This window comes from Megascapheus bottae, chromosome 3 (assembly GCF_031878675.1).
Source record: "Megascapheus bottae isolate mThoBot1 chromosome 3, mThoBot2.hap1, whole genome shotgun sequence".
Classification (NCBI taxonomy): domain Eukaryota; kingdom Metazoa; phylum Chordata; class Mammalia; order Rodentia; family Geomyidae; genus Megascapheus; species Megascapheus bottae.
Genome location: NC_143511.1, coordinates 30,726,621 through 30,752,566, shown reverse-complemented (window position 1 = coordinate 30,752,566; position 25,946 = coordinate 30,726,621). Strand labels below are relative to the sequence as shown.

Sequence of the window (25,946 nt, the reverse complement as noted above, 5' to 3'; positions counted from 1 at the left end):
GAGACAGCTCCAATTCTACCTTTACTCAGAGTTTCTTGGAAACAAGTGTCTCAGGGATTTTCCTGCCTGGGTTGACTTTGAAAATGTGATCCTCAGATTTCAGCCTCCTGAGTAACGAGGATTATGTTCATGAGCCACCGGTGCCTGCAAACTTCCTATTCTTAACACACCTTGAAATCAATCTCATTTTTTTTGCCAGTCCTGGGCCTTAAGCTCAGGGCATGAGCACTGTCTGTGGGCTTTCTCAGGGCTAGAGCTCTACCACTTGAGCCACAGCACCATTTCTGGCTTTTTTGCTATGTATGTGGTACCAAGGAATCGAACCTGGGTCTTTGAGCATCCGAGGCAAGCACTGTACCACTAGGCCAAACTCCTGGCCCCAATCTCATATTTTTGAAACTGGATTGGAATCTCTTGCAGAGAACAATCCATGTGGCAGCAAATGTGGAAACAAATGTGGCATCTGCTTCCCTATTCCCATATTAGGAAGACTAGATATTGCTCCAACATAGGTCCTTGCACAAACAATTGTTATCTACCATATTGCCCAGTCCCTTCCCCAAATTTACTATCCTTTTCCTTGTCTAGTCATGTTTGTGCAGTGTTTCACCTTTCCATAAAGTGGAATGTCAGCCTCATTCTCACTGTGTCTTTGAATTGTCACTGCTTTTCTCTGTAGCACCAGTAAGAGGAGATATTAAAACTTGCCTATCTTCTCCCTTGGGCCATCTAAAGTCATCTTCTCATTCCAGGGTCTTTAATGCAATCATATTTGGAAAATCCTACCCTTTAACCAGGTAACCTAAGTTCCCCACAGTACTCACCTTCCTTCTGGTCTACAGAGCAGTTTCTTATCTTTTGGGGTTGTTTGTGCCCAGACTTCCTTGCCATGTCTCTATTCCCAGGCCAGTGTATCTCTTAATTTTCTAACTTTCACCAACTTGGGCCATCAAAACTGGATGGCTGGTATGCACTTCCATTTATAGACCCCAGAGGTGTGACTCCACCTGCAAGGCCACCCTCGCTGTGTGTCACTGACTACCAGCCAGCCGCCATTCCTCTGACGTAGGGGCCACAAGTTTCAAAGTTTCCATCAGATCTGCAACCACACAGCCTGGAGCCTGAAGTCTGGGCAAGCCCCTGCCAACCCACACAGAACTATTTTGCAGGAAGACATAAAAAGACAAGCAAGCGTGAGCTGGTCTGAGCAGCACAGCGAACAACCTGCTGTCATTGTCATTCACAGCCCACCATAGATCATATTTCCAACTGACCATATTTCCATCTGGAATGGATTTCTAAACCTGCTGCATTTGCAAAAGCCTGCATGCTTTCATTGCTTACAAAATTACACTCCTTTTTTGATTGCTGTCCTTAATGTACTATGTTATCTCTCATCTCTTTTGCTGTCCCTTGGTTATCTCATATTGTTACAATATTTCACCTTGTTAACTGATATATTTTATATGTGCTTAATTGGTTATTTGAAATTGGATAGGGAAGGAGGAAAATCAAGATGATCTGATGGAGGGTGGGAGGGAAATGGGGACCATGTCATGAGAAAGGGTATCAATGTGAAGTTATGCACCTTTTGTCTGGTGACTATAATGTAACCCTTCTATTAATCACAATAAAAAGTATTTCAGGGCCGGGAGTATTTGGCCTAGTGGTTAAAGTGCTTGCCTAGCATGCATGAAGACCCCGGTTCGATTCCTTGGTACCACATACATAGGAAAAAGCCAGAAGTGGTGCTGAGGCTGAAGTGGTAGAGCTCTAGCCTTGAGAAAGTCCAAGGACAGTGCTCAGACCCTGAGCTCAAGCCCGGGACTGGCCAAAAAAAAAAAAGTATTTCAAAAAAAGAAGAGTGGGAGGAGGGAGGGAGGGAAATGGCGACTATGACATGAGAAAGGGTATCAATATTTGCGAAGTAATGTATCTTCTATCTGGTGAATATAATGTAATCCTTCCATTAATTACAATAAAAATATATGAAAAAATTACACTCCTTTTTTAAAGCCCAAGTGTCATGTTTTATTTTTTCAAAATTTAGCAAATTAACTTAAAAATGACTTTGCTGGAAGAATTACTCAACCAACTGTTACCTTTTCCTCTATGGAAAGATGTTACAGTACAATAGAGTCCCAAAATATACATTTGTCACCTTTTAAACAGAGAGAGAGAAAATATTCATGTGAGAGGCACAAGTTTCATTAATATTGTCCCAACAAATAGATGGGAAAGTATAAAAAATTATATCAGTTGGCCCAGTCCCCATGAAATAGCCAGCCCCCACGAAGATCACATGCTGCCACATTTCTCAAAGCTAAGCACTTTAAGGCACATCCTATTGTGTCCTGCCAAGTCTTGCAATGTCATGAACCTCAAGACACATCATGCTTAGTTCCTCTTTTCCAGCCTGGCTCCATCCCTACTTGGGGAAAGAGGAAATGCAGAAGGAAGCAAATAGGTAGACGAGGAAAGGAAGGGCCCAGAGCCAGCAAGCCAGAGTGGTTATACGTGTAAGGCTTGCCGAAAGGAAACTCCACGCAGTTTAAGAGGTGAAGGTTTTTTTGAGAGAGAGAAAGAGAGAAAACAGACCTACAGCCGCACAAGATGGAGTCAGGTGGAAGAAAGAGAGCTTATGGCCGGAAGTGAGACATTATATAGGGGGAGGAGTGTGGCTACAGCGGGAGCGGATGTGACCTCAGAGGATGAAGAAATACTTCAGACTGGGGGACCTCCCACTGGGGGACATGACAGTTGCCAGGGTTACAGTCTGGATGGGGATTTCCAGAGTGCACAGAACGCCACGGGAAGGAATCATTTCTCCCAGGCAGACCTAACATTCCCACTTTCTGATAATTATAAAGGGGCGCCGACTCTTTCTGGCTATTTCCTGCTGACAAGGGGCGTCGATATTGGGGGACGAAGGCGAGGATGTTATCCGTCCAAGAGAAGGAAACAGTGACTGTCCCATGGTAATAAGCCTGTGTCCCTGGATGAAGTCCAAGTGAAGTCTTATGAGGTCAAGTCTAAACGATAAGAAAGAAAAACTTGAGTGATTTAGAGATAACAAAAGCAATGAGGTGAAGAGGAATACAGAGGAGATCTAATGGAGGGGGAGAAGGGAAAACAATTAGCTCGGCATTACTCACCCTCATCTTCTTCTGAGATACGAGGCAGGTTTACCTTGGTAGGTCTGATAGAAGGGCAATCATACCTTTGTGTCATCATTGGTATAGGAGGTTCAGGAACAGAAGCAGTAGCCCTCTTTACTCTTGACAGATGAATCCTCTGTGGCTGTCCATTGAGCTTCACTGCAGTAGGAGTGGTCAATAGGACCTGGTGTGGGCCTGTCCACTTAGGATGTAAACCAGATGGATCAAGGGTCTTGAGAAAGACTTGATCCCTAGGCAATATTGGAGGAGAAGGGAAAGGGCCTTGGTGGGGCTGGGGAAGGCATTCAGCAGCATGTTGGCGTAACATGTGTCTAAGAAAAGTTAGGACAGGAAGATAATCCATTAATGGAGCCTTTGTGCCATCAGTGGGGAAATTTCCCAGGAGGAAAGGTCTTCCATACATTAGATCAAATGGGCTAAGAAAAGTAGGACTCTGGGGGAGGCACGTAAGCGAGTGAGAGCAAAAGGTAACAGTTCTGGCCAGGATTGCTGAAGTTCTAAAGAAAGCTTGGTGAGTTGTGTTTTTAGGAGAGCACTTGCTCTTTCAACCTTTTGAAGACTGGGGTCTATAAGGAATGAGAAGGTTCCACTGGACATTTAAAGAGGCTGCTACCTGTTGGGTCACTTTGGAGATGAAGTCAGGTCCATTGTCAGATTGAAGTGACCTGGGTAAACCGAACCTAGGAATAATTTCTTTTAGTAAGACAGAAGTGACAGTATCTGCAGTCTCTGATGTTGTGGGATAAGCCTCTATCCATCCTGAAAAAGTATCTACCATAGTTAGAAGGTATCTCTGTTGCTTACATGGGGGCGTATGACTGAAATCTACCTGCCAGCCTTCTCCCAGGGTATGCCCCCGGAGTTGGTGTGTGGGGAATGCAGCTGGTCAGAAACCGCCCTGTGGGGAAGTAAGGGAACAAATAGGACAGGTTTGGGTAACAGTTTTTAGTCATGTGATTAGGCCAGGACAATAGATTAAAGATTTCAGAAGGTGGGAAAGAGGCTTGTATCCTATGTGTAGGGCCTGGTGAATCTGAGACAGGAAGCTGTCTGCTTGTGTTTTGGGAAGAACTAGTCGTCCTCCCAGGGTCCTCCATCCCTGCGCTTCCTGGGAGGCTCCCTGTTGAGTAAGTTCCTCGAGCTCCTGTGGGGTATAAGAGGGTTGGATCGGAGGCAGTACCAGGAGTAAGGGAGCTGGAAGTTGTCTCTGGGCCGCTAGCTTTGCCTCCTGGTCTGCCTTTGAATTACCTACCCTGATGACATCCGGTCCTGTCCCATGACCCCGGCAGTGAATGACGGCTACCTGTTGGGGAAGGGAAGCCGCTTCCAGGAGCTTTAAGATAAGTGGAGCATTAGTGACAGGGGTGCCTTTTGTGGACAGGAAGCCTCGCTCCTTCCAGATGGCTGCATGGGAATGGAGAATATGATAGGCGTATTTTGAATCTGTATAGATGTTAATCCTCCGACCCCTAGCTAGGGTTAAGGCCCTAGTGAAGGCTATAAGTTCTGCCTTTTGTGAGGTGGTGCCAGGGGGAAGGGGGCTGCTTTCAATAATGGCGTGATTGTTAACAAGAGCATAGCCTGCAACCCGACTGCCCAGGGAGGTAGGTGTGGAACTGCCATCAATATAAAATATACCAGGTGTCTTCTGGGTTAGAGAGAAGCGCGTCCGAGATGCCTGTAAAATGGGGTGTGAGTTCTGCCAAGGTCTCTGTACATGAATGAAAAAGAGAGTTAGAGTTGGATGGAAGCAAAGTGGCTGGATTAAGAGGGGGGCAACTTTCCAAGGAGAAGTTGGAATTTTCAATGAATGTTGCATGAAACAACCGTAAGCGGGAAGGGGAAAGGGAGGACAGAGCTTTATGAGATAAAAGGTCCTTTAGTCTGTGGTGGGCTGGCCGAATGTGAGTTTTGTGCTCCTCTGAGCCAGAGTAGCTGCTGCGGCCACAGCTTGAAGGCATGCTGGCCAGCCTTTTACCGTTGGGTCCAGCTGTTTTGAGAGGTAGGCCACAGGTTTGAAAGATGGGCCCGACATTTGTCCAAGAGCCCCAAGGACAATTCCCTGCCTCTCAGTGACATAGAGTATAAAGGGTTTTGAAAGATTGGGTAGAGCCAGTGCTGGAGCCTAAAGAAGTGCCTGCTTCAGTACTTTAAATGGGCTATCAGTGGGATTTGTGTGGTCCGGTGGCTCTTGTTGGGAGCCCTTGTCTGCCTCATAAAGCGGTTTGGCCAAGGTAGTAAAGCCAGGTATCCAAATATGAAGAAAGCCTGCCAGTCCCAGGAAGGAAAGAATGTCCTCCTTGGTTTGAGGGCCAGAGAGAGGCTTTTCTGTCAAGAGTAATTCTGCTCTCAGTGGGAGTTATGGACAGACCCAGATATGGTACCTCTGGCTTTGTTATCTGGGCCTTGGAAGAGGAGACTCTATATCCTTTGGACAGTAGAAAGTTAAGGAGGTCAGCTGTATGTTGATGAGCCAGCTCAAGGGAGGGGCTGCAGAGCAAGAGGTCATCCACATACTGAAGGATGACACTAGGAGACACTTGAAGAGAAAGGAGATCCCTTGCTAATGCTTGTCCAAAAAGGTGAGGGCTGCCCCGAAAGCCCTGGGGGAGGACTGTCCAGGTCAGCTGTTGTGCCTGGGAGGTGTCCCCTGTTCAGGCAGCAAATGTAAGGCTTGCCGAAAGGAAACTCCACGCAGTTTAAGAGGTGAAGGTTTATTGAGAGAGAGAAAGAGAGAAAACAGACCTACAGCCGCACAAGATGGAGTCAGGTGGAAGAAAGAGAGCTTATGGCCGGAAGTGAGACATTATATAGGGGGGAGGAGTGTGGCCACAGCGGAAGCGGATGTGACCTCAGAGGATGAAGAAATACTTCAGACTGGGGGACCTCCCACTGAGGGACATGACAGTTGCCAGGGTTACAGTCTGGGCGGGGATTTCCAGGGTGCACAGAACGCCAAGTGAAGGAATCATTTCTCCCAGGCAGACCCAACAATATGGATAAGAAAGTAACAGTCTAAACAGGTCAGCATGACTTCAACTTTATTAGATCCATTCCCAATGTGTAGGGTTCGAAATAGAAAAACAAAAACAAGACTAACAAAATAGACGGCTGCACCAAAAAATGACGAATTCACATCACATTGAAGATGACGCTGTCACACAGACATAGAAATAAAGTTATGGAATAAAAATTCTCCTCATAATGGACGTTTCCAGATGAGAAGGGAGAGAGTAAGATGAGCATGAAAATCATACTACCCACTTACATCTTTAGTAACAGTCACAGAAGTCACTGGGAATGGGGCTGGGTACACACGACTAGCCCTCAGTCCCCCGGGGCATCCGAGTTGGTGAACCTCAGTTCACACTTGGCATTGACTAGCTTTTGTCTGGTGGAGAGCTCACTGGTCGTCCATGAGTCTGGTCAGTCTGTGGAGACTCTGCTCGTGTCCAGCGCCAGCTTGGACTGCTCTCCATTCTGCTGGGAGCAGCTCATGAGTTTCACCAGGTCAGAACAATCCAAACTGGGCTTCTTCCTGACTAGCAGGCTGAGCAGAATTCCAAGCACCATCTGAGCAAGTAGCCTTTATAGCAGACATAGGCCCAGAGGAAGAGGAGGAAGAGGAGGAAGAGGAAGGGGATCATGAAGGAGCCGTGGTCGCTTGGCTTGAGACACGCTGCCATCTTTGAGTAGGAGGAACTGTGTTGTGAGTATTTTCATGGTGTTTAAGGCTTGGGAAGGGAGATGACGGCTCTGGGGGATGGTGGTCTGAATGGCTAGCATCGAGGGAAAATCATCCAGGTGGATGGCACTTTGTGTTACTCTACATTTTCCCTTCCTAGCAGTCAGGGTTCAGGCCATTTTTCACCTCCAGTATATATCTCTTCAGCACGTGAGAGATGGTAGTGTTGCCCACCCTCTCCACCGACAGGCAGCTGTATATCCCGTTGTCTCTCTCTGACAGGTTGAAGATGATCAAATTTTTCGTACTTGGAAAATTGTATTTATATCCTATGATATTCAACATGTTATTCTGGAACTTCCATACTACCCGGGCTGTGTTGGACTTCTGGGGGCATTTGAGGTATGCTGTACAATGCTTGGCATAAAAAATCTTCTGGTAATAATCTACTCCTAGAACAAAAAAAGTAGTGTGTGTAGGTGTGTAAACTCTATGGTTGCAAGTATATTCACCTACCTCCAAAAATAAAATAATTTCCACAGATTAAACAGAGCTTTGACCCATTGCACAAGATGAAACTTCAGGAGCACTAAGACGAAGACATACATGACCAAATGGTAAGATGAGCTCCAGACAGCAGCTCTTGGGAACAAGCAAACAAGGGAGCTCTGAGCAGCAGAAATCTCATCTCCTACTCTAGGTCCCAGGAAAAAGCTCATCAGCCAGGGAGGCCGAGGTCTAATGAGCTGCACATCTGCTGACCCTGAAGAGGCTTACGCTGGGTGTCTGTCTCCCCTTCTTTTCCATCTGTCCTCTCCAGAAGCCTGCTGTCTACTCAGAGAAATGAGGACGAATGGGACAGAGAATCCCAGCTTCATTCAGTCCCTGCCTCTGGTTACCCAGCTGACCTCCAGGAGGCGGCCAAGGCCAGATGGAAGCCATGAGAACCAGTTAAGGATGGTAGGGCTCTTGTCTGAGGTGCTTGAGATCAGATGTGTTTTGGATTTCTTTGGAATATAAGTATATGTCACATTAGGTGTCCAGAAATCATTTGTTTCAAGTGAATCTAATGGGCATAGTCTGAAGGGAAATGTATACAATTTTTTTTAAATAATCTTGCCCATGAAAATTATACTTACAATGTAGGATTTGGCACATTGGCATTCGAAATGTTTCAGATTGAGAAAGGGAGGGAGGGAAAGGCTGACAGTGCCCTAAAAGAAATGTACTCTTTACCTTAGTAACTGTAACTCCTCAGTACATTGCCTTTATAATAACAACATAAGATTTAAAAACATTTCAGATTTGTGGATTTGGGGTGAGACCTGTCCCACCTGAACTCAAGTACTTTCTGTTGTCATCGTTAATACGACTTGTTTTTGTTTACTGACATCCAGATAAGCAGAACTGGAAGAGTACTTGCAGACAATGCGTTCTTTCCAAAGAAATAAGGAGCAGAGTATATAACATGACATGTGGCTTGGCTAAAGGAGGGGAACACACAAACACACACACACACATATGAGAGGTTGATTGACCTAGTTGTTCCTGATGGGATGGTATAAGAGGGAGAACTCACTTGGGCATGAGGACACATCACCACTCATGTCCTGGATGCAAGTCCTGCAAAATAAAAGGATACCTATCATTCCCTGCTCACTCATACAGGCCCTTGCCACAGTACCCAGCCCATACCTGCTGGTGCAGTCCCTGGTCTTGGGGAGAGCCATACAGGCATCCTCAGATGGGCTCCAGGCACAGTACGGATCCCGCGCTAGCACACACTCCCCACAGCTGCTGTGCTTCCTGCAGAAGGCCAGAGGGACCTGGACCACTCCTGAGTTGGAGCTGGCATAGACAAACTTGCTGCCCTGTGGTGATGGAAGCAAAGAAGAGCAGGCTTAACCTAGACCCTAGTGAGACAAGGGTTCTGAGATCCTCCAGCCCCTCTGCAACTTGATAAGAATGACCTGGAGTGCTGTGTGCAGGGAGAAAGGCCTCTCTAAGGCAGAATTATCCAGTCAGAGGACTACAGAGAGCCAAGACCACTCTTCACTACAGCTCGTGTGAGAGTCAAGGCAGTGTGTTGAGTGTAAGGGGACAAGGCTAAGTGGGCCTTTGGCCTGAATGCCCCCTCTGCCAGTCTCTTGTGCCCGTTTCTCTTTCAGGAGCAGGCTGATCAACCCCATCTAACTCTCCTGGCCTGTGGAGGGGATCTCCTTGCCTGACTCCCTGGTTGCCTTCCTTCTCTCATTGCAGGTGAGACATTGTCATAGGCAGAAAGCAAACAACACAGGCTCAAGAACAACTCATTCTGGCACAAATGACAGAGTTCATCCGCACAGACAGAGCACTGTATCCCTGCAGCTTGAGTCCAGCTCCATGTGTGAAGACACCATTAGCATGTGCAAAGAATGAGCAGAAGCTTGGTGATCCAAACCAATGTGGAATACCACCAGTGGACTTTCACTCCTCTGTGCCTGAGAGGGGAAATCAGCCGCCGAGCTCCTGTGTGGACCTACCTCAAGACAAGCACTTCACAGACTCTGAGACCCTGGCATCGTATGTCCCCTGCTCCAGGTCAAGTCCGGCAGCTGACCTGGTGACCTCACAATGCTCACAGGCTATCAGGACTTTAGTTATTTCTAAAAAACCATCTTTTGGGCTGGGAATTCTTTTTGTTTTTCTTTCCATATATTTTCTCTTATAATTAATAGAAGAGTTACATTAGATTCACCAGATAGAAGGTGCATTACTTCACAAACATTTATACCCTTTCTCATGTCTTGGGCCCCATTTCCCTCCCCTCACCCCACTCCTCATTTGCTGTTGCTGATCCTGGGGTTTGATGGGGTTGATCAAGTCTTGATGCTTTCCCTGAGTTCAGACGCTCAAGGCTAGCTCACTGCCACTTTAAGACGACACATCTTTATCTCAGGTTTTGGCTGGTTAATTACAGGGAAGAGTCTCATGGCTTTTCCTGCCCTGGCTAGCTTTAAACCTTGTTCTTCAGATCTCAGCCTCCTGAGTAGCTAGGATTACAGGCATGAGCCACCACTCAGCCCCTGGCTTGGGCTCATTTTTGTGGTCTTCTCAATAATCCACGGGAGCTGTCAAACTGAGTGGCACCACAACCCACAGCCAAAAGGCCATTTCAGGCTATACATAGCCATTTCTGCATACGAGCTGTTTCTAAACAGTCTTCCAGGTAAGTGTGTGTGTGCGTGTGTGTGTGTGTGTGCACACGCATGTGCATTTAAACACATCTATGTGTATGTAAAACAATTGCTGAACTTTGAAAAGTTTAGGACAAGCTGAACTTGGTGTCAACATTCAGGCTTGCTATTTGAGGACTTGTCTATGGCTAAATGGAGCAATAAGCATAGCTGAGCACTTGGACCTAAGTTTACAGCCTTCATACCTCCAGAATCCATTCGTGGAACAGGACAAAACATTCTTGGGGCCTCTAGTTTGGGAGCAAGTGCACTTTTGAGCTAACAAACTGTAGAGAACAATGAGCAAACACTTTTTCTCACAACCTGACATGTCACCCACACAGTCTCCAGTCTCACAGGTGAGGCATAAGAACGTATTGTCATGGGTTAATGAAAACATGGCTTCTACCGTCTGCGCCAGTCACTAAGTGAAGTTCCATCTCTCTAGTTCAGAAGGTGTACTTTCCAACCTTGACATCTCATATTTCTAGAATGTGTGGTGGTCCAAGGTCAGCTCATCTGGGCTAGACAGACCAGTGCATACAAGCTCGGGAAGACCCATCGAACATCACAGGTACACAAAGCCACAGGCAAGGCAGCCTTCCAGCCCTCCTTCCTGGGCATCTTTACCTTCTTTGAAGATAGCAACAGGTTTTGGACTGGCTCAGAGCTGTGAAACAGCCGTGTCTCTTCAATGATGTGCATGCCGTTTTCCAGTTGGACAGCTTTGTGCAGGGAGCCCTGTGCTGCAAGACCAAATCCACAGGTGGGGCAGAAACCTCCAGAAGGACTCATCAAAGACACTGATATCAGAGCAAGCACTCCTTCTTCACTTTCACATCCCTCACTCACTGAGATGCTGAGACTAAGAGGACAAGTCTGCATCACTAATGAAGAAGAAAGCCTTGCCAAATAAACCATTGCACACTCTCGAGTGACAGGCTACTCTGATTTTGATCATGAGTGGAAGTCCTGTCCCAGGGTTGATCCCAACAACCCTCATCCACAAAGCCCTCAGTGAGACAGGAAGGCAGGTTTCATGTGAGGTGGCTCCTGAGCTCCACTGGCTCTGCAGGACTCAACTAGAGATGTCCAGTAGGTGAGCAGAAGTAAGGTGGGAATGTCCAGTGAGGAGTTGGTGTCCTGCCAGCTGCTATGACTGATTCTGGAAGGCACTGCTGAGGGAAAGTGTGCCCCCCAGGTCAGGGCCCACGTCAGCCTGGCTCCTCCCTGGCTGCAGGGACAAAGCCTCCCAGCTGCACTTAGGGATGCCAGGCTGCTCAGTGCTCACAACCACTACATGCACTGCAGTGCATGACCCGCTCCCATTCTCCAACCACAGAGTTTCTTTGCACCAGCCCACTCTGCCTCTCTGTGAGCATTCCAGGCAGCTGTGAGCTCTGCATCTGGCAGGCCAGCTGTGCTAGCACCTCAGGAATCTTTCACTCTATCACAAACCACCAGAGTCCCCTCAGAGGAGATGCTCTGTCATGGAAGCACAGGGGATCATAAGGAACTTCCCAGTCTTCTTCCTCAAGGACACGCACACGGCGACTGCAAAGCCCTCGAACCCACCTGTGCCGATAAACATGACATCATAGAAGGTCCCGTCCAGGGCCTGGGTCCTGTCCACCACAATCTGGGTGTAGCTCACGTCTTTCTTTACTAAGGTGGGCCTGTTGCCTATTGGAGTGACAGAGTCCCCTATCAAAGGGTGTTCTCTGACGAACAGCAGCGTTCTGTCTGGTAAATGCAAAGAGCTGTTGTAGTTGGCTGCACGCGTCTGGCTGTTGATGCACTGTGAGGATAAAATTTCCCGGGGTTACTGCGCCTGACCGAGCACACACCGGCAGTGAGGCCAGGGGCAGCACCGCTCATCTCCAAAGATGGAGGACAGCAAGAGATGGCCTCTCCACGGCAGTCAGAGGAGACAGTGTTTAAGCACAGGCAGAAGATATAACTGTCCTTCACACACAATCTGGGGAGGAAGTATGATCAGTGAAGAGGACAGAGGGTTTCAAATGGACAATACTCATATGATGGAAACATACCAACCAAACATTGCTGAAAAACAGGCATAAAGGATAAAAGGTAAAGATTGTGTAGCATCCTTTCCCTTATAAACAAAGCTCCAAATTCATGAGCATAAAATGCATGGGTTACTCAACCCAGTTCCCAGAAGCAATAATGAAAGGAGCAGTTTCAGATATACAGAGAAAGTCAGTCCTGAGAGAAGCAACATCAAAGAAGCAGCCAAATACCCATTTAAGACACTGGAAACAATGAGCAGGTATTCAGATTATGCAGTTCTCTGCAGGAGACTGAAAAAGAAACAGTTCTAATTGTAAGATGCGATAATGTATGACGTTAATTGTACAAAACTGCCTGTTAGTACCACAGCTTATCGAAAGAGATTATGCTGAGACTTATTACCCAGCACACAGAAGAGAAAGGACCTTAGCTCAGTGCTTGAACCCAGAGAGCACCGGGCCTCGGACAGAGAGGATAGTGTGGCCAGTTGAACCACTTGCAGGGAAGTTCTGGTTCCTCTATAAAGTTTCAGTCCCTGAGCCTGGACCCTTGAACCAGAAGGACATCCCTCCCTGCAGCCCTGTCGCACTCACCATTCCAGGTCGAGGCTTGGGTACTTTACCATGGTAGATCAGCCACTTGGGGTAAAAATCCACACGTGCATTCTGCATGTAGTTCCCATGAGAGAACACGGCCTCCACTGTGGACAGTGAGTAGGTACAGATGGCAGACAGACCCACACTGTTCCTGCAGAGGGCAGGCTATTTAGGTTCCTGGGATGCAGCAGGCCAGAGGGAAGCACCCCAACCCACAGAGGGCACACATACAGCTGTGATGTGAAGAGTGCATAGATCACAGGCTCCTTATCTGCTGGGGGCCGAAGTATGAAGGCATCTTGCAATACATTAAAGAACAGGCCTAGGTCTGAGTGGAAGCAGAGTAGTTTGGCCTTCAGGAAGGATGTCCACTTATTCTGTAAAATCTTTTGGCCACCTTGATCATCCTGTAATAGGAGAGATAGGACGTTACAGGCAGTCTAGATGATTCTACAATCAGGTAGTCTACCTAAAGTGTATAGTCCCTTTTCAAAGGAATGGTTCAGACAAGATCTATTATATGAAAGAAAAGCACTGTAACAATGCTGGCTTAGATTTGACTATCTTCATCAAAATGAAACATAATACAACAATTTTCTCCCTAAAATCTCATGTGATGATAGCTAAACCAGACACATTTACATCTCCCCAAGCACTGCTGAGCTCTGGCTCTGAAATGGCTTCTGCCTTATCTTCCATGAGTGTGACAAATGTGAGAAGGTGAATATGGGAGGGCCAGGCAGTGGCAGGTAATCTCCACCTGAGGCTGGATGTCCCTCTTAGAGAAATCAACCCTCTGTGCTATCATGAACACTGTTCTAGGGATCTCTAGTAATTATTGCTAATCTTTTATTGTGCCTAATTTGCATATTAAAGTTTCTCATTCATGCATCTGTGTAGGGAAGGAAGCATATATGAGTTTTGGTAGCATATGTGTTTTTAGGAGCCCATTGGGGTCTTGGAACAAATGTCCCATTTGTTAGTGGGAACACACTGAACTGAATCTGGGAATTGTGCACACAGCGGATAGGAGATGGAGACGCTTCTTTTATGTTAGACACAATGATTTTCTATCTCAACGGTGAAGTCCTAGGAGGACAAATGAGGAATTTTCTTTCTGACGACCAGCAGGGGCATTTTCCAGCAGGTCTGCGGCCATTTGTCTGATGGGCTTTTGAGTCCTGCGTAGCAGGGGAGGGATGTGTGTGCACAGGGAGGCAGGGACGGGGCCTGTGCTCAGACCAGCACTGCCAGGTGGTTCAGGACGAGAACTGGACTCTCACAAGGACAAAGGAAGCCACGTCAGACCAGACCTGTAGAGACCAGAGTCTTCTGTTTGGTTTAGAGTGGGGGAGGCAGTTCACAACATATCCCAGGGTATGGATCCTGCCATACCCTGTAAAGGACTGGGCCAAGCTGGGTGTGGTCGGTGTGTTCTGACAGCCCCAGGGCAGGAGGGGAGAATGAGAGCTCTTAGCCCCTTGTGCCAATGCCATTGCAAGGTCCTTTGCATACCTGATGAGAGTTCTGCACTCACCGTGCCCACCTACCACACCACGTCAATTTTATGCCATATGGCCTCATTGTTCTATCATTAATGAATACTGCTAATATTGTTCTATGACTAATTTATGCATTACTATTTCCATAGGTATATATATATGGAATAAAACTGCATAAATGACATTGAGATGAACTCAGGCCTGCAGGTTGAGGAGTGGGCATGTATAGTGGATGACAGTTAGGGAACTGAGTTAACAAGCTGTGGACAGAGGTCTTAGTTAGTAAGATGCTAGTTAGATATGTCAAGTATGCACAACAGCTATTTCCTGCCTTGCATTCTAGACTGTTAAGAGAGAGGTATCCAGAGTGGGGGGGCAGTTAAAACATCTTGTTCCATCCATTACTGATTGTGTTTTCCTGGGTTCCAATGCTCTATCTAAGACCTGTTAGTCTGCTTGCCCTCTAATGCCAGCCAAGCCACTCAAGACAATTCTCTGTGCCCCATAAGCACCTGCATGTAGTAGCATCCTCGCCTCTGCCCCTCCACACACTGGAGGCTTTGAGACTGACACACATTTTACTGCAGATTTCACTTTTTACACTTAAGGCACAGATTCACGGATGTAGACTGAGAGCTTCAAGAAATGAGATTTGTAACTCGTAACCAACTTCTCCTAAGCTGAGGAGGCCTCAGGTCAGCGTTGAGAACCACAGCTGTTCAGTCAACTGCATGGTAGGAGAGAATGTCACTTTTGTCCCACAGATACCACTGGAGCCACCAAGAACAGGAGCTCGACATCGCAGAGGCCTCTCCAAAGAGGCTTCTATGACAGGAAGGGATTGGGTGGCAGGAAAAGGAGCATTTCCAGAGCTGGTCCCACAGGACAGAAGACCAAGGCTAGCAAGCAGCACTCACCACACACACTCTTGCAATGCGGGGGATCTTTAACTGGAAGAAGAAGTCGTACTCCACAGACAATTCTGTGAAGAAGAAGTAGACCTTGTTCTCATCACCCTTGACGCCGGAGGGGCTTTTGCGTATCACTTCAGCATGGACGAAGTTAGGCTCTGTAGAGAGAAGAGACAAGATTGTCCCTGCTCATGGAGTTTTGTGTTCCTGCCTGCCCCCGCCCCCCGTGTCACAGCCAGTCACTGCAGACTTGAGGGCATCCCTGAAGGACATCTTAGAATGTGAGTGTCACATTATAAAGAGACTTCAGTGTGGTGACTGATGACAGTCCCCAGCGTGTCTCCTCCTGTCTCATTCTCTCTAACCACGCATAATTGGCCCTGGTGTTGGCCTGGTGGTATAGGACAGTTCTACCATGATCATCCCACAAGCTTTCGGGAACCGCTTAGCCGGCAGACAGACCATCTTCTGATTTAAATAAATGAGTCAATCCAGTTAGCCCTGACCACAGGAAGCAGATATGCTAAGACTGTGCCATTGGCTGGCCCCCTTCAATGAGTTGGTGGCTGTCCCTCAATATAGGCCATAGGACCTGCCAACAGACCACGAGGCTTCAGAAAAGCCCTGGGCCTTACTTTCCGGCACCCCTAAGGAAAGCCCAGCTAGAAGCCTCCTAGCATCCACCTGCAATTTCAGACCTCAGCCAGGTGTTGGCCTAATGCCTTCTGACCTGGCCCTGGAAGCTGACACAAAGACTGCATCTTTCATGTCACACCCAAATGATACCCATCCTAATGGGAAACCTGTCATTTCTCCACTTGACATTTCAATGTCACTTTTGGAAGTGTTTGAAGTCCATTTTCAGGGAAGAAGATCGAAGGCACACCTTTAGATTCATAAAGGGTCCCTAGCAGTTCCTGTGGTTCCACTGTGCTGAGGCTGAGAACTCAGGACTCTCACAGCTCAGTGACAGCCAGAAGGGAAGTCTACCAGAGCATTCCCTTCAGCTAATAGACCTGGTGTCTTACCATGCAGCCATGGGATGTCAGATTCCGTTCGCAGATGAGTATGGAAATAGGTTCGGGAGATGATGAACTCACTTCCCAAGAAATTATATGTTGTCCCAGCATAAAGTTCTCCATCTATCCAGGCCCAGAAGCAGGGAGGACAGAGAAATAGGATGTCAGATGAGCCCTCTGTTGCATCAGGGAAATGATTTTCTTTTTTTGTTCCACTACTGATCTTAAACTCAGAGTCCAAAACCTCAAGAATGGCACTTTCCCACTTGAGCCACAGCTCCACTTCCAGCTTTTGGTAGCTTATTGGACATAAGAGCTCCATGGGATTTCCTACTCAAGCTGGTTTTGAATTGTGATTCTCAGGTCTCTGCGTCTCGCTTGACTAGGGTTATAGATGTGAGTTCTCAACATCTGGCTGAAGTCAATTTCTTTGTAACTGCATTAAGCCTTCAAGTGGAAGAGATAAGATTTCCCTAGATATCCCTAGACTTCCCAGATGCCATATCCACTTTGTACCTTGATGACTTTTCTTTGACAAGTGTTACATTGAACTGCATTTTTTTTCCAGGTCTTGGGCTTGAGCTCATTGCCTCAGCACTGTCCTTGGACTTTCTCAACACTAGAGCTCTACCACTCGAGCCACAGCAACACTTCCAGCTTTTTTCTATGTATGTGGCACCGAGGAATTGAACCCGGATCATCGTGCATGCTAGGCAAGCACTCTACCACTAGGCCAAACCTCGACCATGAGCTGCAATTTTTGAGTAATGGAACCCAAATGAAAACTTCCCACAACAAGTAAAATGACAGTAGCATAGCTGCTCCTTCCTTTACCATGGGCTTCATCCTACTTCAACCACAGTAAAACATTGGAAAGCAAAACGCCCTTTCCTTTTAGCCCAAACACAGGTGACCTCACCTGCAGTAAATGTGCTAAGAACACAGCCTGCAGGTAGGAAAAAATCACTTCATCCAAAGCCTTCTTTGTAATATTCCCATGTGACATACACTGTGCTGAAGGTGAAGACGGAATGGGTGCAATCACAGAGTCACTAGTGTATGGCGCTCTGTTTCAGTAGTGGATAGCCATGAGAGTTAAGGAGCACTTGCGGAAGAGTTCCGTAACTCTCATCAAGCAGATGCCTGGGGCTCACGGAAGATCTGATCATTGTATACCAATGATGAATATAAAGCAGTATGCTAAAATGTTGAGCTGGTTATTCCTTGAATGGTGAAATCAAATCTCTTTGTGCTAGGTAAGGGGGTCTATGAAAACAAACACACATATCTGCAAGGGCAAGCAATGTTCAGACAAGGCCAGGAAGGAAAGAGGAAGGAAAGCAGAGATCAACGCCTGAGTAGGAGCCCGTAAGTGTAGGGGGTGAGGAACCTGAGCAGAAGGACTCACCAACCATGGTGGATGTATAAGTGTGTGCAGGGTTAAAAGGACACTTTCCTCTGCCATCTTGCTTTATCCACAGAAATTTAAAGGATGTTATGTTCTAAAATTAAATAATGAGAGAAGGAATCATAAGACATCCGATTTTCCATTATAACAATGTGTCTTTATACCATTTCATTTCATAGATTCCTTGTTCTGGGAAGACCAACAGAGATGAGAAAATGCATGCTGGACTACGGGAGACTTTCCCTTGGAGACAGGGTGTATGTCACCTAGCTCCATCTCCAGCCTGGTACCTCAGTCCTTGGTTGAGCTATGAAGGATCTCAAAGCTTCTCCTCATATGGAAAATGGAGACAGAGAAGTTGGTAGATCGAGAGTTGTTAGAAAGGCCAGTGAGAACCACAGACAGAGCATGTTTAATAAGTGACCATAGAATGCAGCATTATATTACAATAACACAGAGAGAACCACAATATCCAAGAATCAGGTAATGGGGATTTTTTGTTAAAAATAAAAAGACAAATAAAAAGTAGACCCCCCCCCCCCGATAACATATGCCAAATGGACCCATGTTCTCAAATCTCAAAGCAATGACAAGCTGCACTGATAGAAAGGACAGGCCAGGACTTCAACCATGGAGTAATTTCTTTACCTAAATAAGAAATAAAGTGGGTAGAACCAACTGGAAACTTATCCAACCCAGAAAAGCAAAATGAAATAACAGGCAAAACTCAGAGAAATGTCGTAAAATGGTAGCTGAGATGCTTTCTTCCCTGATAACTCTTTGATGAGCAAAAACCTTCTAGAAAACAGCTTTTATTTTTTGTACTTAAGCAAAAAGAAGTGTCTACCTTTTAGGACTCAGGTTGTTATAGCTCAGAAACATCTCCTTCACTCCTTAGCAATGTATAATACCAGCATCAGAGGGCAACAAGTATCACATAGGACCACCGAATGGATCTCACTGCAAGAATTGTGTTTCCTAAGTTAATTTTTTTCTCATGTGAGACAGTGTCTCACTCTGAGCCCTGAACTCCTAATCTCTTACCTTAGTCTCTGGATTGCTTGCTAAGAGTACAAGCAGATGTCACAACCCCTGAGGCATTAAATTCACCATTAGAACCTCTAATGAGGTTATACTTTACTGTGTTATTTCTCTGATACAAGGCTGAATTTCATTTTCAGTGCTGAAAATCAAACTCAGGGTCTCTTGCATAGTAGGTAAGTATTCTACCATTCCTGATTCCAACTTGTACATGCTAACATTTCCATGCATGCATAAATGTTCACTGCTCAGGGCCCAGGAGCATGGCCTAGTGGTAGAGTGCTTGCCCAGCATGCAGAAAGCCCTGGGTTCAATTCCTCAATACCAGATACACAGAAAAGGCCAGAATGATGCTGTGGCTCAAGTGGTAGAGCTCTAGGCTTGAAAAAGCCCAAGGACAGTGTTTATGCCCTGAGTTCAAGCCCCAGGACTGCCCCACCCCCACCAAAATACACCACTCAAATCCAGGCATCAACATACTGTCACATTCTTTCTGTCCTCTAGAAATCCAGGCTGAGTGCTTTTAGCTTCCACAAATGAAAGAGAACAGGAAGCACTGGATCCTGTCTGTGTCTGTCTGGCTTAATTTACCATGATCTGCCCTCACTCCTTTCCCATCTACCTTGCCGCAAATGACACAATTGTGTTCTCTCTCTCTCTTGTCATAACACAATTTACGGAACTCAACATATCCAAAGGAATTCCAATCACTTCATGTATGAATAATACTCCATGGTTGTAAATATACCATATTTTCTTTTTTATTCATCTATGGATGAGCTATTAGGTGAATTTCGAATCTTAGTGCTTTGTTTTCTACAAGATAATTTTTGCTACTTTATATCTACCCAATCTAGCCACTGCCCAGGCTGCTATGAGTAGGACTGACCATGAAGTGAATCTGTGTACTCACCAGATAGTCACACACAGGCTGGAATGCATTGGTCCCACACACATACAGGACGTCATATGTTAATTGCTGCAGCACTCGCATGTAGTTGAAGCATTCTGTCTGTGGGGAGAGAAACCCCATCAATAGCCAGCCACTACAATGCCCTCCGCATCCCCACTGTGAAGTCTGCATGGCGCTGCCTTGCCTTTCCTCTGGTTTCACATCATAGCCATCTTCTCGCAGCACAGGGCCAGTCCGCAAACACCTAAATCCTAAATTGAACTTGGCTATTTTTATCTTTGTCATGTTCACAATGTTATTTCAGTCCCTAATTGACAAAGCCCTGCTGACCAAACCAACAACTACTTTTACTGTTGACCTCAAATTATATTAAGGACACCTCTGTACAAAGACACATTGGGACAAAAGAAATTCTGTAGAACTAATAGCAATAACTAACCTGTTATAATGAATTATTCATGCAGGCTAATTTGGCTACATTTGTATTACAGAAGAGTCTAGAAACTATTTTCTTTGGGAATTGTTTTCTAGCATTGTATGATCAATAATAATGAGCTAACATTATGCCTTAGTGAACCCAAGATTTTTTTTTATCCCGTAAAGACTGTATATGATCGTAGCTTTAAAAGTCCTAACAAATGGTATTTGCTAATTGTGCTAAGAAAAATGGGCCCTGTTAATGAATTTTAAATGTTTGGTTAAAAATGAAATGGTTATTTAAAAAGAAAAAAGACATTTATTGTACTCTCACAAGCACACAAACCATTTCTTGGGGTGGACTCTGCCTCCCATGAGGCACTGCCCTCTGCTAGAACACACCCAGACTGGAAAGAAGTTTTCTTCCAGTCCTACTCTCACCTGAAGGGAGAAGCTGGGCACAGAGAAGATGTCACCAATTGTCCAGCCACAAGACTTCAGGGGGACTAAGTCTCCACAAAGGGACCCACATGTTAGTTAGGGCTGACAACACTTGGATTGTATGTGCAACACTCAGAACTTGTATAAGCTTAGGGAAGGGTTTTGGCTGTGTCTGTTTGGAAACTGTTGGGATTTAGTTCACAATCGGCCAAAGGGAGGGGTGGGAACCCCAGGTCACTCTCTGGCTCTGCGCAGGGAAGCCAGAGCCAGTGGCCAGTTCCCTCTACCTTTAAGATCCTGCAGTATGTGTGAGTGTGATTCCATCAGTGCCCGCTGCCCTTTGGCTTCCTCAGGGCACACTGGGTTTCAAGACAAATGTTTTAGGAAAAGTGGCTAACCTGTTCTTACATGTGTCTGGGGAAAAGTGTGTTTTGTAAAACATTTCATTTTCAGCTAGTCAATAATGGCTGGACTTGGCTATAATTCAGCTGCCATGTGCAATGCATCCATAACTAGGTTCTAGAAGTTTGAAACCTGGGCATCTGCAGGTACCAGGTGCGGACAGACCCAACAGGAGTATTCAGCCCCTCACCACACCTAGCTACATGCAGAAGATGCTCAATCTCAACTGGGGAGATTAGGCAACGAAAGAAAACACGCGGGGTCTGTAGTTGACAAAAGCATTTACCTCTTTTGATCTCCCTTTTCCCACGCAGTCTGCTTTGGTCTTAGCTGAGGCCTTCCAGTGTACCTAGTAGAGAAGGATGAATAAAAGCTAAACCATGGGATAAACACTCACAGCTCAAAGGCATATAGAGTTCAGAGGCCAGGTGCTTGTGACACGAGGTAAAACCTCAGATTTGAGAGGATGACTGGGGAGCCATTTGGGGCTTCCTAAATATTCTGATTATTGCCCTGATAGAAAGTAGTGGACCATAGAAGGCTCTCAGAACCTTCTGGTCCACTATGAAAGAACAGCAGAAACTAAAGCATTAAAGTGGGAAAAATGATCTTGTAAAAATCAAAACACCAAGCTTTGAGATTCACCTAATAGCCCATAAATAAAAAAAATAAAAAAATAAAATGTGTTATGTTTACAACCATGGGGTATTATTCATACACTAAGTGATTGGAATTCCTTTGAGATGCTAAGTTCAGTAAATTGTGTTATGACAGTCTACTGAAATGAGAGAGAGAGAGAGAGAGAGAGAGAGAGAGAGAGAGAGAGAGAGAGAGAGAGAGAACACAATTCTGTCATTTGTAACAAGATAGATGGGAAAGGAGTGAGGGCACATCATGGTAAATTAAATAAGCCAGACAGACACAGACAGGATCCAGTGCTTTCTGTTCTCTTCCATTTCTAGAAGCTAAAAGCACTCAGCCTGGATTTCTAGAGGATAGAAAGAGTGTGACTGTATGACGATGCCTAGATTTGAGCGGTGCATTGGTGGGGGGCAGTCCTGGGGCTTGAACTCAGAGCATAAACACTGTCCTTGGATTTATTCAAGGCTAGGGCTCTACCACTTGAGCAACAGCATCATTCTGGCCATTTCTGCATATATATAATGAAGAATTGAACCCAGGACTTTCTGCATGCTGGGCAAGCACTCTACCACTAGGCCATACTCCTGGGCCTTGAGCAGTGCACATTTATGCAGGCATGGAAATGTTAGCATGTACAAGTAACACATGCAAAAGAAGAAAGGCTTTTAGAAGAAGAAAGAAGAAAGAAGAAGAAGGAGGAGGAGGAGGAGGAAGGGGCAGGGGAAAGGGAGAAAGACGAAAAGAAAGGAAGAAAGAAGAAATCTGGAGGCCACCTCTTTCAGCCTTGGCAGAATTATGGTTTCTTATAGGTTGGAGGCCAGAGGTGGTGGTGAAAATATCAGGAGTACTGTCAGCTCCGTACCATCCTAAGGATGATCCAGGCTGCTGCCTCTCAGGAATGAGACTGGGAGCTTCTGGTGTGGGGCCTGCTCTCCAAAGCGATCACAGGGCTGATTGCTGCATAAGACAGATGGGGAAACAGAGGCCCTAGACTCCTGCCTTACTTCCCCAAATGACCAGCACCGCTTGCTGGGTGAGGATAGAAACCGATGAAAAATAACAGGAGGGATTATTCAGTGCTCTAAGACCCGCACAGGTTATGGGGCTTAGCAGTTAGAAAGCCCACAGACCTTCTTGGAAGAAGGGAGCCCTGGAGAGGGGTCCTTCTGAACTAATGCAGTGGGTTCTCCCCAAAATGTCCCAGGAGCTGACAAACCACACAGGTGACAACACTGCACTGGATGTCTAACTGGATACACAAGTGGTTGAACAAAATCCCACTTGCCTGAAAACTCATCTAACTTCATGAAACCCTGAAGGATGGGGGCATCAGTGGTAACTGGTACTGAACCATATTTCCAGGCTTTTCACTAAGAAATTCCAGCAGGCAGAGCTCCGGGCTGAGGGACCAGGAGGACAGGGCTCAGAGGTACAAGACACAGAGAGGAAGGGCTGCATGGGCCTACAGCACCACCCTGTCTGGTGACTTCTGAGAGAAATAGTATTTGCACAGGGTAAGGCTCTGCAAGCCACCCATGTGTCAAAAATTAGGAATAAGCCAGATGCCAGGGATGAGGACAGAGCATTGGCATAGGAGTAGGGACAGCAGATGCTCACCACCAGCTAGGAACAGCCTGGGCAGAGAGCAAGGAAACAACCCCAGGACACTTGGTACCAGGAGGCTGGTCAAAGCCTGCCACCATTTCACAGCCTGCCACTGAGCATCAACTAAGGACCTGGAGTTGGAGCTTAGCTCAGGGGTGGGCATTTGTCCAGCCTGCATGAGGTCCATTTCCATGGCCTAAACCTCTGACAGAAACAAAACAGGACCAATCTGCAAGCAGTGGAAGCAAAGTAAAGATGTTTACAAGTCAAACCACTGAAACCTCTTTTGCTCTCTGAGTGGCAGTAAGTCCCAAACCCCTTGTGGTGAGGGCTGGTAAGCAAAGGCAGGCCTCCTGCATCTGTCTCCACTTTCTCAATGCACTGAAACGGAAGGATCAAACAGCTTGCGGCAACCCTTTGCAACATATAGGAGTTAGGATTGCCAGTTGAAGAGGGAAGGCAGAAGTAAAACACGATGCACTTACAACTTCGGTGAAAAGCATACTTTGACTTTGTTGCTGTGTGGACCAGTAGGAAGGACTCTGTCTACACAAGGGTCCTGGCTCTCCAGGCCCCTCTTCCCAGCAGGCCCTGCTCCCAGCAAGGGATGTTCCCAGGCAGCCCCACATGTGAGAAGACAAGAGGCCTGCAGTAGCCACTATTAGGATACAAGGAGCGATGTCAAGGTCAAGACCTAACACAGAACCCAGACTGCTTTCTTTATTTTGTCCATTTGGACAGAATGGCTTGATGCAGCCAGAGTAAGAGCTACCTAGGGACCAGATGATTTCATGTAGATTCAAACTAAATCTTGGAATAATAAAAGCATTCATCCATTTGATTGCCATTGGATGGCATGGATTTTTTTCTCATTCTTTTCCATTTCTTGTTTGTTTATTTGGACAAAAAAGAATCTTTTCCACAAAAACTGCACAGATAAAGGTAGGACCAGAAATTTTTTTCCTTTTCTTCCTTTTTTTTATTTTTGCCAATGCGGGCCTGGGCACTGTCCTTGAACTTTCTCAAGGCTAGTGCTCTACTACTTGAGCCACAGTACCACTTTCAGCTGTTTCTGTGCATGTGATATGGAGGAATCAAACCCAGGGCTTCATGTATGCTAGGCCAGCACTCGACCACTAGGTCATACTCCTGGTCCCAGGATTTTTCTGTAAGGCCACCAAACACAGGCAAGGTGCCAAGTAAGATCAAAGCCTGACCTATGAAACCACAGGAGTGAAGTGCTAGTATAATCACAGTTTTTGGTCATGGTCATGTTAGAAAGTTATCCAAAATGAAAAGCTCAAAGGAACAGTTGATAAGAAATGGCCCCTCAGCACCTCCTGAGATGAGATCCATGAAGGCACAAGGCACTAGAAAGCACAATGTAGTTTATGAGAGCAGGAGAAGATGCACGTTCCAGTGAGGAGATGCCACCCAAAGTAGAGTGTGCCCATCACCCACCTCCTGCTTCTTCTGAGAGATGTTGAGCATGCTCAGTGCAAAGATGGCTTCCCGGGCACCGACGTAGAGCGTATCCTTGTATTCATTCAGCAACAACTCTGAGTAGTTGAAGATCCCTGGCTCATTAAACTGTGTCAGATCTACCTCTGAGGGAACAAGGGGGCCAGCAGGAACAGGAAAGAGAAATAGACCCAAGATGTCATTTATAATCATGGCTGTTGGCTAAGGATTGGGGACAATGACTTTCATGCTGCAGAGGAAGAGAAGGAGCCTCGCAAAGAAAACAACAATGTTCAAGAAACATGTGTGTGCAGGGGTGGGGGACACCTCTCAGCCAGGTTCTCTTGTGTCACCCAAGGATGTGTGTCTTCCTACCCCCCTTGTCTCTCCTGAGTTCGGAGATTCTTGTTCAGTGGTATTCTGGGAGGTCCCAGGCTGGATGTCTTCACCTGCCCATGTCTCTCATCTATGTACCTCAGCCATCCACTGATTAGATCTTAAAACAACATGACAGTTTAGATGTGTGTGTTGTTGTTTTTTTTGCCAGTCCTGGGCTTGAGCTCAAAGCCTGAGCACCGTCTTTGGACTTTCTCAAGGCTAGAACTCTATCACTTGAGCCTCAGAACCACTTCCAAGTTTTTTTTTCTTCTACGTATGTGGTACCTCAAATCAAACCTGGGTCTTCATGCATGCTAGACAAGCACTCTATCACTAGTTCACACTCCTGGCACCAACAGTTCAGATATTTTTTTAAAGTGTTCTTTTAAGGCAGTCTTAAGTATCAAACTTCGTGCTTATGATGTGAAATGCCTCTTGGTGTTTCACTTGGATTATCCTACTTTCTACTTCCATACTGCATACTGGCTGGGAAATGGAAGCAAGAAAGTAGATGCAGCCCATGTTCACTACCTAGTGCTGTGTTTCCCATCCCCTGACCCAGAGTCCCCGGTCCCAAGACACAGGTCCTGGGAGAGGAGATAATCACAGCTGAGACTGGAGAGCAGCAAATGTCACAAGGCCTGACAGTTAAGGAACTCTCTCACCACACTCTTCACCAGTGTGCAGGGTAGGAGCTTATCCCTAGAAGGGCCTGAGTCACTATGGAGTACAAGAAAGACGTTTCCCTTCAGAGATCCCCTAGTCAGGTCCCTGAGCAAGCCTTGAGCAATGTTTCCCCTTACCAAAGCGTCCCACTGCCAGCAGCATGGGCTGCCTGCTCACGCAGAGTGAGAGGCTCAAGAGCTGGGTGCTGAGCTGTTCAAGCCAGTGACCCCTCTGTCCTGTCCCCTCCCTGCAGCACTAGACCCCACTCAGCACTAGCTCTCACCTCCAAGCTCCCAGGTGATCCTGGGTATGGGCGCAAATGCCACCACCATCCCAGATTCCACCAGTAGAGCCAGGAGCAGCCCTCTGATGGGGTCACACCTCTTTATAGGGTGGAGGGCCCCATGTGGGAGGTCTTCAGCAGGCAGGCCCAT

General features: G+C 46.5%; 2 protein-coding genes across 6 annotated transcripts in view; one reads left to right on the top strand and one right to left on the bottom strand.

Annotated features, from left to right (window-relative positions):
- LOC150065191 (semaphorin-4D-like) overlaps positions 1–9,489 on the top strand; it is a 22,362-nt gene extending 12,873 nt beyond the window's left edge. For all 5 annotated transcript variants that reach the window (XM_090329760.1, XM_090329762.1, XM_090329761.1 and 2 more), the window contains one exon: positions 9,124–9,489. The gene's annotated coding sequence lies outside the window, so the exon portion shown is untranslated. The remainder of the gene's footprint in view (positions 1–9,123) is intronic.
- Positions 6,865–25,946, bottom strand: LOC150065190 (semaphorin-4D-like). Its single transcript, XM_090329327.1, has 14 exons — positions 25,796–25,946; positions 24,469–24,614; positions 21,047–21,109; positions 19,501–19,599; positions 17,547–17,640; positions 16,148–16,261; positions 15,126–15,277; positions 12,938–13,113; positions 12,704–12,857; positions 11,655–11,877; positions 10,710–10,825; positions 8,560–8,735; positions 8,444–8,487; positions 6,865–7,316 (listed from the first exon to the last, which is right to left on the bottom strand). Exons 1-14 carry the CDS (start codon positions 25,944–25,946, stop codon positions 7,021–7,023), a joined length of 2,004 nt encoding a protein of 667 aa, XP_090185453.1. The 3' UTR covers positions 6,865–7,020.

Coding starts and splice junctions, on each gene's coding strand:
- LOC150065190 (XM_090329327.1), bottom strand. CDS start 25,946: ATGGGCCTGCCTGCTGAAGACCTCCCACATGGGGCCCTCCACCCTATA. Junction 16,262..17,546: donor TTATACATCCACCATGGTTG/GTGAGTCCTTCT, acceptor GGGCCTGGATAG/ATGGAGAACTTTATGCTGGG. Junction 13,114..15,125: donor GCATTGCAAGAGTGTGTGTG/GTGAGTGCTGCT, acceptor CTCCTATTACAG/GATGATCAAGGTGGCCAAAA.